Source organism: Ischnura elegans, chromosome 8 (assembly GCF_921293095.1).
Source record: "Ischnura elegans chromosome 8, ioIscEleg1.1, whole genome shotgun sequence".
Lineage (NCBI taxonomy): Eukaryota > Metazoa > Arthropoda > Insecta > Odonata > Coenagrionidae > Ischnura > Ischnura elegans.
In genome coordinates this window covers 70,777,440-70,797,798 of record NC_060253.1, presented here as the reverse complement: position 1 = coordinate 70,797,798, position 20,359 = coordinate 70,777,440, and the positions used below count along the sequence as shown (strand labels likewise).

The window sequence follows — 20,359 nt, the reverse complement described above, 5'->3', positions numbered from 1 at the left end:
AAATTGATAAAAACAGAAACATTATCACAAACTTTTAGTCATGGATGGAATTCAAATTAACAGGTTACTAAGACCACTCAATATATTTCGCGGAGTTTACGCATCTGATAGGTTACCAAAATCACCACGAAATGGAGTTTACATAGTAAATTTAGATCCATCTAAATTACCGGGTTCACACTGGGTTGCATTCTATTTACATAATAATTATGCAGAGTATTTTGATTCCTACGGCTTACCTCCTTTTGTTTCAAATATAAGTAATTTTTTAAAGTCATTCTCAGTCACTCGCAATCACGTTCAAATTCAAAGCTTTCGTTCGGATATTTGCGGTGAATACTGCTGCCTCTATACCGCTAGTAAATCATTAGGTCAAACACTACACAAATTCCTCGCACACTTTCATCGCACCATCCCTCATCTCAACGATTGTCGAGCCCTGAAGCTGTTTCATCAGACCTTCAAGCGGGTTCGGCGGGCCAAATGTCATCCCAGAGCTCAGCGGTGCTGTTCCCGAATAAATACGATGAGCAGGAAGAGGAGGTGATTATTTGAGAAGAAACAGCCGCAGAATGCAGATCGTGGTATCTGTGACTTATAGCCAAGGCGGGGTGACGGAGCTTGCAGCCGTCGACGTGGATTCAAATCGTTTATTTTGGGGCAGTTTCAAGAAACATGGGAAGCTCATCGCTGGAGGAAAGAAGCTACGTTTCCCAGACCCCTTACAACGAGATGAGACATCCTTCAACGAAGGATTCATTTCACACACCGAACTTTCAACTACCCTGGAAGCTATGACTGAGGGTGCAACCGCTCTCTACGCATTCAGCGAAGCAGAGTGTGAGTTCCTGACCGATCTGACGGGACGCACTTTCATCTCTCTCGAAAAAGAGTTAAACTGTCCCCCTCCCGAAAAATGTTCCTTTCTTGCCTTTTCCTGCCTCAATCCTTGTCACAAATTGCGCAACAGCACTTGCGCATTGAGAGATGCACATTCTCTCGCCCAGTGGTTCCAGTATAACCGTCTCAAAACCGAAGTTGATCCTTGCCCGGATGACTGTTCCCCCACCCCTCCTCCTACATCAACCTCTAAATAAGGACGGTTACGTCACCATACGCCAGTCGTCATGCAGTCATCGGTGGATGCAGACCATCAGTCTCCTCCGGTGAAGAGAAAGAAACCTGCTGGAAATTTTATTCCTTCTATTGGACAATCGGACAATTTACTTCTTCAAACTGTGTATTATTTGAACAAAACAAAGACAAAGAGTGTGTGTATTGGTTACGATCCTGGTAGAGACTTTGAATCAGTTGTGCAATTTAATCAAGTTGGAAAAAAAAGTGTAATTGTTTCACAAAGCGAGTGGGCAAACATCTTGAACTGTGAAAAGGATGTGGATTTGTTCTTTTACAAAGGAGAAAAGCATTTTTTAACTTCCTGTTTGGCTTATGCGAATTACTTTGGGAAGACTCATTTGGTTATTAAAAAGACCTTTAATTTAAAGCAAGAAGAGTGGTTTGCATTGGTGAAACTCTTCAAGCTGATTGATTTATTTCTCCAGAGACTTTCAGCTAGTCGTGACAAAGTGAGACATTTTCTCGCCACAAAATTAGCAAAGAATATCACAGATTGTGATTTTGAAAGACTTGAATTAGAGATGGTACTCATAGCGTATGGTTCGGCTGATGAATAGCCTGTGTGAGTGAAAGGCTTTCTAACCTCTGGCGTGAATGAAAGTTCCGTAAGTTAGAGAGTCTTGATGTAAGTTCAACCCCTGGCATTGGGTGTAAAAACCTTGTAAGTTGGACATACATCACGATGGGTGCCATTGTCGAATTTCAAGGATTTACGGGTAGCAATGGACATTTTATTGTCAAAGAATTGGCAATTATCGCTGTCCAGAATAAATGCTGTAATACGTGGTTATTTAAATCACCACAGAGATTGCTCTTTACAAAAGAGTCTTCTTGGCTGAGAAACAACTATCACGGCTTGTGCGAATACTCTGGAGATGTGGATTATTCAGAACTGGAGAGTATACTTCACAATTATACTAAAAATTTTAAATATCTATTCACAAAGGGTGCTCAAAAAGCTGCCTTCTTAACAAGTCTTCTTCCCAAGGGAATTTGTGTGGCTAATCTGGAACTTTATGGGTGTCCTTCATTCACGAAATTGACCACGAATGAGGGTTGTTTAATTGAAATTCATATGGATGGTAATCTACAATGTGCCAGAAAAAATTGTTTTAAGCTAGCTGATTGGTGTATACGAAATAAAATATGTTAGATTTTCTAGTCAAATGTATCATTTTATTGTTTTACATCATCATGTTCACTTTGATCATTTACGATGCTATACAATTGAGACAATATGATTGTATCTGGGGATATTTAATCGAATGTGGTTATTTAAACGAGAGTGCTAGAGAACTGTCTGCGCTCAGACGTGCTGTTCAATTGTTTCAAGAGGATTATAACATAAGTATGAGTGGGGAAATGAACTATGAAACCATGTATATGGTGAACAATGTAACAAACTCATCTGTGTGCGGTTGAAGAAAATAAACTTGTTGTTAAAATTTACCCTGGTCTTTCATTTGGAAATAAAAAACACATAGTATAGTATTTAATATATTTATTGTTAATAAATATACATATCAACTTCAATTTTGAGTATAAACTTTATCACTCTCAGACGGGTACCTTTAATGGCGTCTGTGGTACCATAATCCACTTTTGATTTTCTATGGTCTGTATAACAAACAGGTTTTGGTCCGTCAATACAATCACTTTGAGTCCTCGTTCCTCCTCCTTTTGCGTAGACTCGGGGCTGGTAGCACTCGTACACATCCAACCAGATGATTGGGTGCTGCTTGTCCGCGAGGCGTCGCTTTTCCGGATCGGTGATGTCATCCTGGTTCGTTATGTTAAATCTCTCCACTACACCATTCTCATTCTCGAAGCCGGAGAAAGTCACTTTATGTCCGATCACTTCAAATATCTTTCTCTGGTGTCGGAATACGCAGTAGTAAACTTCGTTAAAAAGTACCGAGAGCACAAAATCTGTGCCTCGTTGAGGGATGTACACGATGTAAGTATCCGGATCTGACTGCTTCTCCACCCGGAGATTGGTGTCCTCCAGGGAGGCTTCGGGATCTCTTCGCAGCTCAGCAACAGTTCTGGAGGTCATGTTAACGTTGAATGAGGTAATAATCACTCGGGAGTCATTTATATGCGGGAGTGGGAGGAGTCACGTTGCAACCACACGTGTTTAGACCTTGGTAACTGCCAATGGGAACATATCCAACTCGAGTGGGAGAAGCTATGGGCTCGGCACGTGTCTGGAATTCACTGGGAGTGAAAGGGAACGCTTAATTTGACCTTGTCCCAGACTCCCCAAATCCTGACTACTGACCACATTAAAATTTATGCTCTCTACAGAATTTGTTTCGTCGAACGCCTGCTATCTCGGACTATCACCGCATCACAAACCAACATACAATCAATACTAAAAGGTTGTATTCCATGTCTTATTCCCTCTCATCACTTAATACCCTATAAAGCCTCTTTACCTCGGTGCCCTTCATAGGTAGGTAGGTCTCGACTGCGAGGCCCAAAAGAAACATTGAACAAATGCCATCAATTTTTTTTCATTTTGTTTCCATCGATGACGGCACTCGCTAGGGAAACTAATCGCATGTTTTAATTTTTACATTCTTTTAATCTTCCATTGATTTACTTTAGGAATTACTTATCATTGGCAAGTTTTTCCTTTGCGTAAATGTGCTCGTACGTTGTTAATGCGTGTAATATTTTATGGGTGGTTTACTTTTATTGTTTATTTTTGATTATACTATAAACTATTGTAAAAAACATTTTATACCCCTTTATTTTGTTTACATATAAAAATTATATTTTCATTTTTATTTCAAGCCCTGATGGACGTTTATAAATAAACCGAAACGTTAACAAGTTATGCATTTAAATTATTTCAAGACCAACATTCGAAGACGCCGCACAGTGGGCTAGAATCGAAAAAAGCTGGCCAAAACCTCAAAATCGATTTTTTTGGCTAGGAAGTTGAAACTTCGCATACACATTCTCAAATAAATTGTTCATAACTAACCAGATTATTTTGGTCCTGTGTTTTCACTTTAACAATATATGTGAGGTCAAAGTTGAGCAAATTTAGCGAAAAACGACCACCCTCGATTTTTTCTGAAAATTACCGACTTTATCCTCGTGCAGTGGTTTTATAAATAGTTTTATCGACAAAACTTTTATACCACCTTAATTGACACTTCTTATTCTTTCATTTGAAGGGTTTTTAAAGATTTTGTTTCATCAATGACCATAGATACATAGCAAAATGGCGGAGCCTGTTTTCAACCCATTTTTTACATAAACGTAGAAAAAAAGTAGACATTGTCACCGGCTTACACTAAGTAACTTATATCATGTCGTTCTTTGAAGCTTCTTTATTGTGAATCTAAAGTCAAACCTTGCACCAATTTGCAACCCCGAATTTTAAATCGTTTTTTCGAACGCACGGACGACTCCGGTTCTGGCCGGCGGCGGCGGAGAGTACGGCGACGCGGCAAGCGGGAGGATGCAATACGGTCTCATTCACTTTTACGTGTGGATAACAGATATATTAGTGACAGAAAATAATCACCAGAAAGTAAAATTAATAAATATTGCTACGAATGACTCTCATTATGCGATCGCTGGGCACTGCAAGAGGTGCACTGAAAGGTTTCTTTCTTTGAGTGCATTCCATGGAGAATGGACTTAAATCGCGTGCTTAAAGTGGGAAAACGGACTCTTTTACTAACTAATAAACTGTTTAACAATAACAATTAATATATTCCTTAAACGTTTTTGCCGAAACTTGATAAAGGTGAGGTAAATATTATTTTTTGATAAATATAGTTGACAACGATTAACGACTACATATTGCAAGCTAATGGCTGTAGCCATACCCGCAATGTAATCCTTCAACTTGGTATACTTACATTAAAATCGTTACATTTAAATTGTTGCATTGAAACATTAAAATCGTCAACCAGAAAATACCGGAAATATAATCGCTAACGGTGTCTCAACAACTTTCACTGAGTCACTCCTAGTCTCTTCGTAATTATTATCCGGCAATAAAGATGATTAATAAGTTGGTCCCTTCACGAGATAGGTTCTCGCGCATTTTGTATCTGCAACTCCCTTTGACCTTGGAGGAGGTCAAGGCAAGGTTTTCGCGTGGTGGGTGTTCGGGCGGGTGGGGAAGGAGCTGGTCCGCGGGGAAGCACCGCTTCGTATGCGAGCGCATAAATAGAGACCTCGTGACTTGGGTTAAGTCACTCCACCGCATCCAAGTGCACCAGCAGAATGATCCGTCCACTTCTCTTAGCGATTCTCCTCTTCGCTGCGGTCCTCCACTATGCTGCAGCCCAAGATCCGACGGTGCGAACTTTACTGGGCTCCGTCCGGGGTACCACCATGACCTCTAGGTCTGGAAGGACAATTTACTCTTTCCTCGGAATGAGATATGCAGAACCACCAGTGGGAGAGCTACGCTTCAAGGTGAGTGCTTGAACCTCTTAAAGTCACCTACTTGGAGTGGTACTGGCGAGAAATGTTACAGACACATAACCCTCGTCCGACCGCAACTTGAATATGCAGCGAGCGTATGGGATCCGGTGCCGAGAGACTTAATCCGCGTACTGAACAAAATACAAAGGAAGGCTGCGGCGTTGGTCGACAACCGCTACGGGCGTACAGACAGCGTTACCCAGATGTCAAGCGAATTACGCTAGGAGCCGCTGGAGACTCGGAGGCTGGGCGCTAGACTTAGCTTGCTTGAGCAATTGAAAATGGATATCTTTAAGAGCGACACGTAGAACATAATATTAGAGCCGCACTATATTTCCAGGTTCGACAGAAGCGATAAATTGAGAGAGATATTTGTCCGAGCGGATAAATAAGGGAATTCGTTTTTCCCCCCAATCATAAGGGATTTTAATAAATGCTAGTTGTAATTTCCGTATATAACTTCCTTTTTATTTGTAAACAGCTGGTGTCCTAACATCCCCTGCCACACGCCTTTTAGACGTATTGCGGGGTATTATGTAGATGTAGAACCCTATATTACTAAACCTGGCTCAGAGTAACATGGTCTCTAAACCTTCGTCATTTTTACGACGCTATTTTTTATCTTCCAATGAGGTTATTATTGTATTTTAACTTAAAGCTTTATTTTCGTTCATGTATATTTCAAAACTTAAGTTATCAGTCTTTCACTGAAAATTTTTAATATATCTTTCTACAATGATTTATAGCAAAAATATTGATCTTGCGTGCTGGGTAAAAACATTTAAAATACCAAAAGTACATAATATTTATTACGAAATGAATTTTGCAAAACCTTGGAATTTTAATTTGGCGCGCATTAAAAATTATGAAGGTTTAATAACCCAGGGTTAAATAAATGTAACATCTACGAGAAATATTTTTTGTAACGTTATTTTTTGGTAAAGCAACGTGCCGTCTCTTTTAAATTTTACTTATGATATTTATTAATAACTGTGTGGATAGTCCTGATTTTTTATTCAAGAGTGTAGTTGCTGAATAGTTATTAATTTGAGCAAAAAGCTGATATTTCGGATCTTGTCGCTTTGCGGCTGAGAAGCATAATCCGATGTATCTTGTAAGAGGGTCAATAAAATCGGGGAAGAGTTAGATGACGTGAAACATATCCATAGTTTACCGTCTGCTACGGTCGACGGGATCACGAGAATTAAATATGGAAATGGACTGAACAGCAAAAAGATAGCTGGAGATGAACGCGGAAACGTCAATAATGATATATTACATTTCCAAGATTTGTTTTCAGGTTTCCTCAACACTGAAATGGCAATAAAGTGAAAATATATCCACGAATCGAATGAAAACTTCAGGGAGTAACATCCGCATCATAACGATGAAGCAAAGTTGAGGAAATATTTTATGCCTTGATAAAAAAATTATGACATAGGTATTCAAAAGTTGGATTTTTTAATTTTTTAATAGTTAATGCATAATTATTTTGTTATATAGCAAATAACTACATTAATTCCATTACAAATAAAGAAATAATTCTAGTGATCAAATTTCATTTCGATTTCTGCTCGTAATCCTGAGTTATAAGATAATGTATAAATTAAAATTTCAAAAAAATTAAATAGGATTTAGGTGCCAAAAATTCGTGCCAAATTAAGAGGCGAATGAGTTTAAAATATTGGCTGCTGTTTTGCCAGCGGTCAGTTTGTGTGCAAGGAGCCAAATTCGATGACGCGTCGTCCGGGTCCATTGTTGGAGGCATGAGGCGTGCGCGAATGGACATCAAACAATTGAAAATTTAGTTCAAGGAAACTAGAGCGGTATATACAAGGATCAACTAAAATGAGACATATTTTACAACAATTTATTATATAGTGAATACGAAGTAGCAGATATTTCGTGATAATAGGATTAGGATTTCCCCATTAATAGAATATTTGTCCGTTCGCTTAAGGTTTACAACATTCAGTGCCTTACTCATTGTGTGATAATGCTTATGATTATGTATTTGAGTCCTACGAACTTGACTTCTCCCTCCCAAGCCTCCAGTGCCTCTCCGGACGGGATGGGAAGGAGTCCAGAACGCCTCAGAAGATGGACCATCATGCCCACAACCCAAAACCGTCCTCAGTGGACCGAAATCTGAGGACTGCCTTTTCATCAACGTTTACACCACAAAGGTAAAGCACAGTGTTTGGAGTGAGCTAGTTAATATTTAAAACTATGAAGCGATATTATTTTTATCAGTGGGTAACTTTACGTATTCTCACGAAGATCTGATATCAGGCCATAAGGTGCATTATTTTACTGTGAATTACGATTACTTTATAAAATTAATCGTGATATTTGGCATTATGTAGAAAATATTCGTTGCAATCACACAGCTATACGTATACACATTGAAGGAAATAAAGTCCTATACGCTACCAGGGACGTAAACAACAGTAAAACTTTTTTTAATTAGTTGAATTAAATGTTTAACATGTTGAATAAGAAACAGCCTGAATGGAAGATACTGTTTGCATAGTTTACAGTTAGATGTATTCAAATTCTTCAAATGATCTCTCTTTCATTTATCGTTATCAGGCTTCCCACCAAGTATGTATTTTATATATAGGAGACTAAGCGGTGGAGATAGGTCAAGTTAAGTACCAAGAATATATAACCAAGCCTCCTTTGAGGTCCTTTTATTTAATGTTTTTCAGTTAGGAGCACCTTAACTAAGAAAGGAGCTGGTTAAAGTTTAAAGTAAATTCACATGTACTTTCCATTAAATGTTTTGAAAATATTTTAAACGATATTATACAATAATTTGGTAGGAGAAATTTTAAATGATTTGTTAGAGTAAAACAAATGCAGGAAGTTTTTAACTAAGAATGCATAGTGAAGTGATAGTACTTCCTTGTGGATGACCTTCCACGTTCGTACAACCTTTTTGGCTTAAGGATTTACAATGCAATACTTCTGGTAGATGAGGATTACGTTCGAGAGATAACGAGTTGAAGACAACTTATAATTACAGTGTTATGCATTAGCGTTTTCCCAAAAAGAATTCGTTATCTATGAATAAATAATACATAGTCATTTACATGAAGCCGTGAAGGCCGTAAGAACGCATGAGGTTATCAGCAAAGAAAAACCTTACCCTTTATTACGGTCTCGTAGAAAAATACTTTCAGCAAAAAATGCTGGGCATTAAGAAAAATATTTAGGAGATTTTGAACAAGTAGTCTTATTCGGCTGAGATGGTGAATGGTTTACATGATGAGGTGATGAGCTTGAAGGAAAATTTCTATTTTCAGCTTTCCGAAGAAGGTGAAAGCCCGAAATATCCTGTCCTTGTTTACATCCATCATGGAGGTTGGTTCCTGTTTTCCGGCCAAAGTAAACTGATGAATCCGCGTTACTTAATGGACGAAGATATCGTGTTCGTGGCATTTAACTACAGGCTGGGAGCTTTGGGTAAGAAAAACTCTAATACACCAAATAAAAAAATCAGCCGCGTTTTCTAATTTACTCAATGTCTTTGATGCTATATTTTAAACTCGCTCATTAATACCCAGCACTCAGTGCAGGAGTATAGTATAGCAGATAAGGTATCAGGTTTATTCCCCCACATATGCAACAAAGAATGAAACGCCTGTTAGCAGCTTGTAAGATAAGATTAAAAAAAACTATAGAAAAACATCCAACACCCAACATTCATCGATTTGAATAAAAATTCTAATTATATTCTGTACTCACTGACAAGTTACAAATAAATTTTAAGGCTTTTTTTGTTACAGTGTTTTTTCATGGCTAATGATTCCCTTTGAGTAAAAGAAAAATGGTCTTTGTAGATAATCAAAAGAGGAATTGGTATATTTATAAACATTCTGCAATTAACTAAGTTCGAATGACGGATGCTTCCATATAAACAATAAGGTTTTTTGAGCACCGGAGATTCGGAGGTTCCCGGAAATAATGGTCTCAAAGATCAGCTTCAGGCGCTAAAATGGGTCCATGATAACATCGCAAGCTTCGGAGGTGATCCGAATCTAGTCACCATCTACGGATACAGCGCCGGCGCAGCGAGTGTCCAATACCACATGGCGTCTCCAAGATCTGCAGGTGAGCTCCCAGATTAAATTTATTAAAGTGATTTACAGGTTAAACATCCTTAATTCGAGTAGCTGTGTTATGTCTGACAAGGAAAGAGCCTCAAGTGTTTTCACCATATCTCTTTCAAAAGTTCATATGTGATATAAAATGGTTACTTATAAGGTATAGTCTTGGTTTCAGCCGCTAACTCTCAATATTTTTCGAGATATTAGAGGTGGAAAGTACCAGACAACGCCTAAATTTATGCATCCCGAAGCACGACAATCCATCGTTAGGGCCCCGCGTATTGACAACTTTTATAAAGCAACTATTTAGTTACTTTGAGCATATTCCAATGAAACACACGGCATTGACTGTGGCCTCGCGCACGGGCGACTTTTTAGTTGCTGAAACTAAATAATTGCGTCCGGACATATTTCGAGGGTGAGTAAAATTTTGCCGGCAGGAATAAACCACGTGGGCTTTTAGTAACTAAATAGTTGCTTAGAAAAAGTTGCCAGTGGGCGGGGGCCCTTAGTGATCTTTATTCTATCAACAGTATATAATGGCCGTTACACTTGGGACACGTACTTGCACAATCTGACGTGTGTACGAAGACGAAGTCAAAATTGCGTCAAATAAAGCGGTGAATACGGTAGTTTCCTTCATCAAAGAAAACGGAAGGTATTAATGCGATTCGTTTCCCACCATTAGTGCATTCAGAACTTCGTTTGATAGGGTATATTAATAATTCTTATTGAAACCAAGCAATACCTGCTAGCCGGTTAGTCTGATACCTGCAAGCAGCCTGCATCGCAGCGGCGCACATGGCCTCGCACCAAGGTCGCCTCACACTGCGGCAGTGGGAACCAGAATGACGTCCCAGCATTCATACTAGCCGTCGCGTTTTCGCGCGCTTGAAATTTTATACTCTTCAGTTAATCGCGAAAAATAGATATCGTCATTTAAAAATCTAAAAGCGTGAAATACGTACTCTAGGAGTAATAATCTGTCGATTTAGGCAAAAAGAAAAAATTGGAAAAAGTATTTCTTTTTCTTCTTGCGGGAAATAAAACTGAAGTTTGTATGTTCAAAATGAGAACCCTGCATTATTGGTCAAAACCAAATTTTATCATTATATATCTTAATTGCTATGTTTTTGGCAGGTCTATTTCACCGGGCTATATCCTCAAGCGGGTCAGCGCTCTCTTCCTGGGCAATAACAAGGGATCCCATGTCACTTACAAGGAGGCAGGCAAAGCTCCTGAACTGTCCAAATGCGGAGAACGCTACATCAAAGCAGATTGTGGACTGCCTGACAGACAAAGAAGCGGAGGAAATTGCCAATTCTTACTTTCGCCTGAGGGTATGCAATAATGATTTTTCGATGTTTTCTTCTTTATATACGTAATCCGTTAACTCAGTAAAATATATATAAAAACTTCGAGATTCGTCAAAGAATGCTGAGAACGAACTTAAGGCTAAGCACAGCCTTTACATTAATTAATGTAGGAGCCGCTAGATAGTAGCGGTTCCCAACCTGTGGTACGCGTACAGCATGAGGGTACGGTACGAACCACTCGGGAGTACGTCAATAATAATACTTAATGGTGGACGCCATGAACAATGTAACTCTTAAGTTGGAATATGTACATATATTATATGGGGTATTTAAAACAAATTTTCTATTTATACAATTATTTATAGCTAAAAGTGTCACCTATCCGTAGTGAAATTAGGTAATAAAATGAGCAAGTTACGTTTTTGGGGTAAAATATTAGTTATACGCTACCTTGGTTTGACAAGGTTCTAACTGACCTTCAGCTGATTTTGAGAAAAACCTTGTCAAAGTTTTAAACTGCTCTATTTCTATTATTATTAGGAATTTATTTTTGATTTTTGGCACATACACTAGATCCACTAGATACACTAGTAATTATTACTTTAAGAAAATATGTTATTTATTTTATTTTTTACATGTTTATATGAGTAATAAAATAAGTAAAATGCAGTTAGAACCTTGTCACACCAAATATTAGTTTTTTCTCCTTGCAGTTGGAACTTTGTCACTGTTCTAAATCTATTATTATTTTACATAGAGGAATAAAAACCGGTGAACACATAGAGAAATATAAACTTAGTTACCTTGAGTGAAAACACCAAATTTTGCAAAAATGTGTGTTAGAACCTTGTCAAACCAAGGAAGCGTATAGTGTACATATAGAGGGTTAAGAGAGGAGAAAAAGGTTGGGAACCGCTGGATTACATTAATGCTTCCACTTTCAAAATAGTACCCATGAGATATAATGCACATGTGTAAGCGCTTCTACCAATCCTCGAAACACTTCTCAAACTCAATCTTCGCAATCTCTGGTCAGCCATTTCGTTTAATGCTATTAATTCTTGTAAAACGACGACCCTTTTAGGGTCTCTTTATTTTTGTAAAAAGGAAAAAGTCACCCGGAAAGTCACATTAGTCACAGGCTTCTCGTTTGAAAATATTTATTTTTGGCGAATATGGTGGGTGGGGCATCGTTACATTTTTTGTGCCAAAAATTCACGAGTAAGCAAAGTGTGAGCCGAAAATTGCCACGCTCATAAAAACGTCTAACATTAGTGGTTGTCAGACGAAGTAAACTATGAATACAGCTGAAGATTTGATCATACTTCACGGGTATGTATACCAACGTAGATTTTATATTGTATTACTAAGAGAAAAAGCGAGATCGAAAATCAAGAATTCTTCGATCTCGTTACGAGGACTTCGATCTCAAAGATAAATTCTTAGCGTAATCTCTGTTTATAACTATTATAACCATTTGTTTAAAAAAATATTTCCTCCGCAAAATTTCCACTCTTCTGGTTGAACTGTGGCTGAATTGCAGTTTCAAGGCTGAATATCAATTTAAAACCATAGTCACGTCATAGTTTCATACGTATATTTCCTTCATAAGTAAGATATTGATTAATCCCATAGCTTTTATGTAATATATTGCGTGCATGTTGCGTAGAGCATGTTTGCCGAAGTAAATTTGAATCCTCTACACGATGTGGATGGTTAACCCTCTGCCAAACACCTCTTTAGGTGGCTTACAGGGAAATGTGTTGATATAAATGGTGTCAGGATGCAATTCTCATACCGCAGGAATGGCATAAGGATCCACTGGTGATTTTTGCTCCGGTGATCGAAGCAGAAGGAAGCTCGGACGCCCCTTTCATAGCAGAGGATCCGTATTGGCTGTTCCGAAAAGGAAACTTCTCCCAGGTGCCATGGCTGACTGGAACCACAAACAACGAATGGATGAGGCGAGCAAAACGTGAGTATTTCACATTATCTGCACGTGTTATTTGAATAAAGGTGTTTCGAATTCTACATAGCTATTTCGGAGTGAGTCATCCACATAGTACCGGATTACATGTCGAACCTAATTTATTCTTCCCTCAAAATGTTCGTAATGTAGATATCTCCTGAAGATTTTACCATTTTCCAGGTTGCCAAATTACCTGCCTAATTTCCTCATTTTACTGTATTGATGAAGTACCAATAAAAAGACATACTCAATAAGTCTCAGAACGTTAAAAAAATCTTTAGCATAGTATCAATCGACACAATAATATTAATTACGCCAACAAAAGGAAAAAGTCATCGTCAAGATGTCCAAAAACTACAAGGCATCAACTTATAATGATAAGCAGAAGTCTTCAAGTTTGAATCAAGATCCAGACCCATTTTAACATAAACAGATGCTATGAACAAGAACGGATTCATGCAATTAAAACTTTTATTTAATAATTATGAATTTTCCAGAGCTCCGAGAAATACAAATATAATAGAAGAATTTTTCAAATTTCCCACGGGCTAGTTGTATTGATTTTCATTTAATTTCAGAAATCCTGGCTAATGACACAGTCCTTGCGGATTTATCACAGAACTTCGAGCGATTAGCTCCAATTTTATTCTACTACGAGAGGGATACGCCTTCATCACAGAGGAAAAGCAGAAAACTCCATGGGTTCTACTTCCCAGAAGGCATTACCAAGGATTCTTTGCAGGAAATAACCGACGTACGTCCGAATCCCTCCATTTTTTTTCATATGGGTCCGTGAGGCGGCAAGAATATTGGCCTCCCACCTCGTGGGTCTGGGTTCAAATCGCGGAAGTGACGAATTATTAATGTCCAAACGGGTCTCAAAAACAAAAGAATTGATCGGGAAGCCTTTCCTTAACGCTTTTTATTCAAGCAATGCCAGCAGGCAACAGACGTTTCCTTTAGATATCACAAAAATGTTAGAGTTCCATCGGTGGGATACTGTATGGGACGAATATGACAAGGCGAAAATATGATGCGCTTATGTACAGTCACTTTCAAAAGTTTTAGAACAGTATGTGGTGCCACTTCATCTCCTCGAGGAAATCTAGATTTCCTCACTACTCTGGTTGTCATTGGCTACGCACCGCAAATATTTCGTTTACGCGTGAAGATATTTGCACTCAGAGGGAGAAATTAATTGCAAAATTCTCTTTCGATATAAGTTAGATTTAATGATTATTTCGTGTGATTTATAAACGACCAGTTTTTTTGCGGATGTCCTGCAGGGGGAAATCCAATGATATTGTATATTACAGATTATCAAATAAGATTTTTAAATTTCATGTACAATTATTACTTGCTTAATTTCTTTTGCTAGGCACAGCTAAATAAATCAAATTAGTGTAAGATTAATTTTTTTAATTACGCAGAAATGGCGTGGTTATAATGAAAGGAAAAGAGTAACTCCTTTTCGCCCATCTTTCAAGAGCGCGTTAACACCGATACCAGGTTTTTATCCAACCTTTACCACCCGCCAGCCCTTTTTCCCTAACTTGAAGTTTGTGGTGTTGAAGACTGGGCTCAATCACCCGCCTCAAGAGGTAATGGAGCACACTTTTCACTGCAGAAAATATTAAAAACCAACATCAATCGAAACCAATTAATAAAGTTACAATGATGAACTGATATGTATAACCCTTAGTCCCCACTCTTAAGAAATTAGGTACGTTAATACCGACGCTGGGTTTTTATACGCTCTTAACGCCGGGTTACTTCTACCCTCTTTTGCAAATCCCTAACCTTCAAAATCTAACAGCCATTCTATTACCCTCTTTTGCCCACTTTTGCGAAACCTTCAAAATCTACCGGCCATTCCTGAAAAGGATAAGTTGTCGTATTCCTAAGTTTTATCTGACTTATTACCGTTTTAAAATATGCATGAAGCTGTTGCAACGGATTTAAAATTATTTAAAAATTTAAGAAATACAAAACTAGTTAACGTGCTGAAAAAAGTTGAGCATAAAGCACTCCGTGACGGGGATTCGAACTAACACACACTGCAGACTGTTTACTCCACTAGGCCACCGCAACTTCATAAAAAAATAGTCTTATAATACGTTAAGTACATACCAACAGTGAAAACCGGGGCAAGTACGTAGAAAATGCACACGAAATAATCATTAATTCCAACACAAATCGAAAGAGAATATTGTATTTGCGATTAATTTCTCCCTATGAGTGCATAATTCTTCACGCGCAAACGATATATTTGCGGTGCGTAGCCAATGACAACAAAAGTAGTAAGGGGAAATAGATTTCCTCTAGGATCCGAAGTGAAGCCACAAACTTTATCCTAAAACTTTTGAAAGTGTCTGTAGTTAATGAGGTACAAGTCAGCAAAATTATGCTCGATATATGAAGGAAAAGCATGTTGCAATAATAATAAAACACTACAGTACACACCTTCCTCTGCAGCTTTACACCGATGGTGCCTTCCTGTATGGAGCGGATACCTCGGTCAAAATGATCTCCTCAGTTAGCCGATCGCCTGTATACTACTACCAATTTGTCTACCGAGGGCGCTTTGGACATATGTCAACTGAGCCAGGGATGGACAGACCACCAGGTGAGGCAGTAAAACATACAAGCAAGGTCGTAGAGATCAATTCCTGTGGAAATGTGATTTTACAAACCGTCGCGAGCACGGAATGTGATGCTTAATATACATTTAAATAAAATAAAAGATCGTAGCACTTTTCCACAAAAATTTTTTACTGCGTACAACGCGTTTCGGCTCAATGAGCCACAGAAAGAACCACAGAAAACCCACGTGTCGTTATTTTACAGTTATGACTAGTCCTCCTTCCAACGGGGGTTCTCCGCATCCTGTAGTTGCAACTTTTCGCGCTGTCTCTGTATGCCTGTTACCACCCCCTTCTTCAAAGATGTCAAATCCTCCCCAATCTCCTTTCTAAAGGGTATAAAGGTGATTTTAAAAATTTTTTCAGTGTCTTGTACCAGATGATAGCTCAGTGAGCCGAAACGCGTTGTACGCAGTAAAAAATATTTTTGGATAAGTGCTACGATATTTTATTTATTTAAATATGCCAACCTCCACCAATTGAAGCCTGAATCTGTTGAACTTAAGCTTAATAAATATAAAGGTAAATTGGCATAAACTTGAGCAGGTAGAGCTGTTTGATTACTACTTTGCACAAGAAAGCCTCAATAAGGATATAAATAAGGTAATTGGGCTACAATGAGGGAAGTCAACAAATAAAAAGGACTACAAACAAAGGGCTATGGAAGAGTATGAATATCTGAGCCTGAAGATCCCCATTTTATAACGATAAATAACTCAGCTATTGGAATTCCCGCTTACTACATAATATTTCGACGCCCTTCCAAGTTCTACCTCGAAATGAAGGCAGAGAGTCGTTGAAAAGCGTCGTAAAAGTAATCTTAACATAACTACCTACATTATAATTGTTTTTCACTATTCGAAACTAAAATAAACCTCTGCACCTCACAGAAAGTTGACATGCAAATCAATATATTCCAGTAAATTATTTTTGAGTTAAAATTTACTTCCGCTGGAAAAAAATAATTATAAACAGTAGCCCTAGATATTTTTATAATCATCGGGTTGAAACATACACGACATATAATTGAAATATTGCAAAAGTAATTCGTCATATTTTCCGATAAATTTACCAACTAAAGCTTTAAAGCGGTAAATTTAGCTACTGTACTAATAAAGCAACCTACTATATGTGCAGAGTAGTGTCTTTTAAATGGAATTAGCCTAAAACCGCCGCTTTTCAGCCTTGAAAATACCAAATTTCCCAAATCCCGTCTGGGGGAATTCCCCAGGCTCCCGGTTCCCTCCACTAAAACCTAGATCGGCCACTGATTGCTAACACCAATGTTTCATTTCAGGAGCTGCGCACCATGATGACCTTATATATGTGTTCTATCCTAAAGGTTTATTCCCGTTCTTGGAAGACGATTTTCCTGAGGCTGTTATCTCCAAGAGGCTCGTAGAAATGTGGGCAAACTTCGCGAGAACAGGGTATGCACATAAATTACGCCACTAAAAACTAAAAAAAATTAAATTTACATCCAACCTTATGTATACATTCTTTAATTTTGTTATACTTCCCGGCTTGCAAAGTTATTTTTGACCCAAGTTGTGGACTTTATGGCGGCGCGTTGAATAGTTTCAAATTATACAACAAAACGTTAAAAATTGTGGCATCAATAAAAAAATAAAAAAATGATTTTGTGGTCCCTGGCATGAGTGTATCCATTTAACAAAGAAAGAAGTCAATTTTACTAATTTTCCGAAGAAATGGAAGGGTTATTGCCATGGCGTGGGTGTTATTAACCGCGAAATTATTATTAACGAATTATTTCCTATTTTTATCCGGTCTAACGTCATATACGCAAGAAAATCCACAAACTAATTGAAAATATTAAAGTCACTTAGGTTAATGTGAAAGCCTAACAATGCAACATGCATACGGAATTCATGTGTTATCCATTTTTCATACACTTAGTGTTGGCTAGCAATGGATAAGAAAACCGTTAGCTCTTGTAACTCAAAACGTGAAGCAGTGAGCTAAAATAAATTTTAAAAGTGTGGCAAGTTTTAACTGCCTGGATCGAGTACTGTTTCGGAGGTTTATGCCACATTTTTTTGTTCAATTTTGCCCACTGCGCCACGTTTAGAGATCTATGAGTCAACCGCTGTCTCAGCCATCCCTAGTCAACAAAACGAGCTTACGCTTTTTTATGGTCTTTTGTTAAAATCATACTTGAAAGTAAGCCGCAGTCTGCAGCTTGCCCTCGCAAAGATATTCACAAAAATAATCCTAAAAAAATATGTGAATTTTTAATGTAATGTTGAAGAATACTGGAAACTATTATTCAAACGTTTTTCCAAACTACAGTCGATGTTTTTAATGAATGAATAATTGAAACTTCATTTAAATTTACAGAATTTTTTATTAAAACACGCCCATCGTTTCGACGGCTAACATAGTCTTCTGCCAGATGATGACGCTAACCGTCGGAACTATGGTCTTGTTTTTTTAAACCAAATTCTGTGGAAAAACAAAGTTTTAGATATTCAATCATAATGTTCAGAAAATTCCACATCGTATCGCCGGAAACAACCAACAGTATGTGATCAAAAATTACCGCAGTATATTTTGAAACTTCCACGAAACTGTAATTTTCTCCGCATTTCAAAAGGAAAGAGAGATTTTTTTAACCATCTACATAAGAATTAAGACTTTTTTCTCTTAGGAATCCTACCCCGGTCTCAAGAAACGGCAGTGATGGCCAGATGGGTGTAAGGTGGGCGCCACTTACTCCAAGCGACCTGTCATACTTAGAGATAGGGGAAGAACCTGTCATGAAGAATTCACTAAATCAAGAAAGAGCAGCCATCTGGGAAGAATACATTTACCAGAAACCTCAAGGAAATACTGGTAATTGATATAGCCGAAGGGGAATACATTTGAAGTTTCCTTACAAGGCGGGAAATTACGGTTCAAACGTTGATGCAAGACCCAGAAAAAGTTGAGTGTACAAACTTTTTTTTCAGAATAACTATGAAAACAACCGATGTTTAACGTGGAATATTTTAAGCTACAAATTAATATATAGAGTAAATATTGCTTTAAATGGTTCAATTATTAAAAAAATTAATTATATTACAGTGAATTTACCGACACCTAAATAAGATGCTTTATGTATATACATACCTAATAAAAAGAGGTGAAAAGCTAAGGAATTCCAATCTATTAGCTGTTCAGGATTATCTGTGAAGAACCAAATTTTTTGCTATTATTAAATTTTGAGTCTTTTTATTATACCTTTCATTTACGTTTCAGGATAGACAAGAGCGTTGCGCCCCCCCCCCCCCCCCAAAGCTCAGGGTCCTCGGTGATTAGGCAACTTCAAGTGAGCTTTCTAAGAGCAGTTTAGAAGTTTTATTAAAGGCTCAATTAAATATTTCTTGGACTCACTTACACTTCTGGTAAAACATTGAGAGCTTGGAGTTCGTGAAATACCAGTGTGTTTGACAGGTTTGTTTAAAACCTTCATAATGTATTTTAACTTCTTAAAGTTAGAGATTATCTATTCAATTGCAACTCACGTTTTTGGATAAAATATGTCCTGCTATGCTATTGTTCTAATAATTTTTTTCGATCAAAACCCGATTCTTTTAATATAATATGTTCTTTATTTATCCTTGAAGATGGAAATAAAATGTGAAAAACGGGGCGACAAAATATATGTGGAACTGAAGAAATCAAAGCATAAGATCTAAATCATCTTGAATGCAGTCAAGAAGAATACTAAATTCTGAGACATCATCTAATTGTAAGCAAGAACGCCACGGAAGACTTCGATATTACATTCCTCCATTTCGTATTTACTATTAATGCATCGATTTACCATGAAAAAGGCACCGTGGGAGCAGGTATCACACAATGTTAGCGCCTCTGAAAAAATAAGAGTTATTCTTTCGATATGCGTGACGTGACTTCGTGCCTTTTACCAGTGAAACAGGTTCAAAGCCCAAAACATGCTCACTACTTAAACTGCAAAAGGGAAAATGCAATTATATATTTACTTGTACCTAAATTATGCAGGCATTTCAAAGCAGATCGACCAGATAAGGCAGAAATTTGCTGAGAATAGGTAAGTGCCCGAAATATCCTTTCTTCAAAGATCTTCAAGGCTATCTCTCACTATATAATCGAGACTTAAGATGTTATTTTGACTTAAGAGGGAATAAGTACCTACATTAGTACAGTGCAAAGAGCCATCACATCCAGAAAAAAGCCAAGACGGCAGATTTCTATCTAAACAGCAACGAAAATAAAATCTTAACCAATCTATACAAATTAATATATGCATATATTTAAGCCAAAAAATTGGTGGATAATAGAAAAGAGGAATTTGAATTTAAAGAAACTTTTAAATCTACAAATCCCTTCCTAGCCGGAGAACCTTTGTTTCATCAAGATTTTTTCTAAAAGCTACTTTCATATCATTAACTACAATGTGCGCTGTACAATTCAGAAATAAAATTTTTCCTAGCCAAGAAAAATCGCAAGGCTAGTCATAAAATGCATTTTGGAAGCCCTCTTTCCTATGAAACGTAATTATCTAACCTTAAATGATTCTACAAAAATCGAGATAGAACATAAAGCATAAACAGGAAAGCATAGGTATGATCCGCTAAATCTGAAAAAGAACTAGCACAAATCAGTACCATGTGATATCGATTACACAAGCTGAAAGAAAAATGATTAAAGTATCAACTGATAGCGTAGCTAAAACTCACCCAAGGT

At 37.6% G+C, this 20,359-nt stretch overlaps 1 protein-coding gene across 1 annotated transcript; it reads left to right on the top strand.

The window, feature by feature from the left end:
• The first annotated feature begins 5,281 nt into the window (after positions 1-5,281).
• On the top strand, positions 5,282-18,789 carry LOC124163587 (juvenile hormone esterase-like). Its single transcript, XM_046540580.1, has 10 exons — positions 5,282-5,583; positions 7,641-7,778; positions 8,901-9,060; positions 9,523-9,708; positions 10,845-11,044; positions 12,824-12,995; positions 13,568-13,743; positions 15,465-15,615; positions 16,929-17,061; positions 18,300-18,789. Exons 1-10 carry the CDS (start codon positions 5,389-5,391, stop codon positions 18,490-18,492), a joined length of 1,704 nt encoding a protein of 567 aa, XP_046396536.1. The 5' UTR covers positions 5,282-5,388; the 3' UTR covers positions 18,493-18,789.
• The last annotated feature ends 1,570 nt before the right edge of the window (positions 18,790-20,359 follow it).

What these genes read in the sequence shown, in the direction of transcription:
- LOC124163587 (XM_046540580.1), top strand. Translation starts at nt 5,389, where the DNA reads ATGATCCGTCCACTTCTCTTAGCGATTCTCCTCTTCGCTGCGGTCCTC. An exon ending in CTACAGGCTGGGAGCTTTGG is followed by an intron (nt 9,061 to 9,522) that starts GTAAGAAAAACT and finishes ATAAACAATAAG; the next exon opens with GTTTTTTGAGCACCGGAGAT. An exon ending in GGCGTCTCCAAGATCTGCAG is followed by an intron (nt 9,709 to 10,844) that starts GTGAGCTCCCAG and finishes TGTTTTTGGCAG; the next exon opens with GTCTATTTCACCGGGCTATA.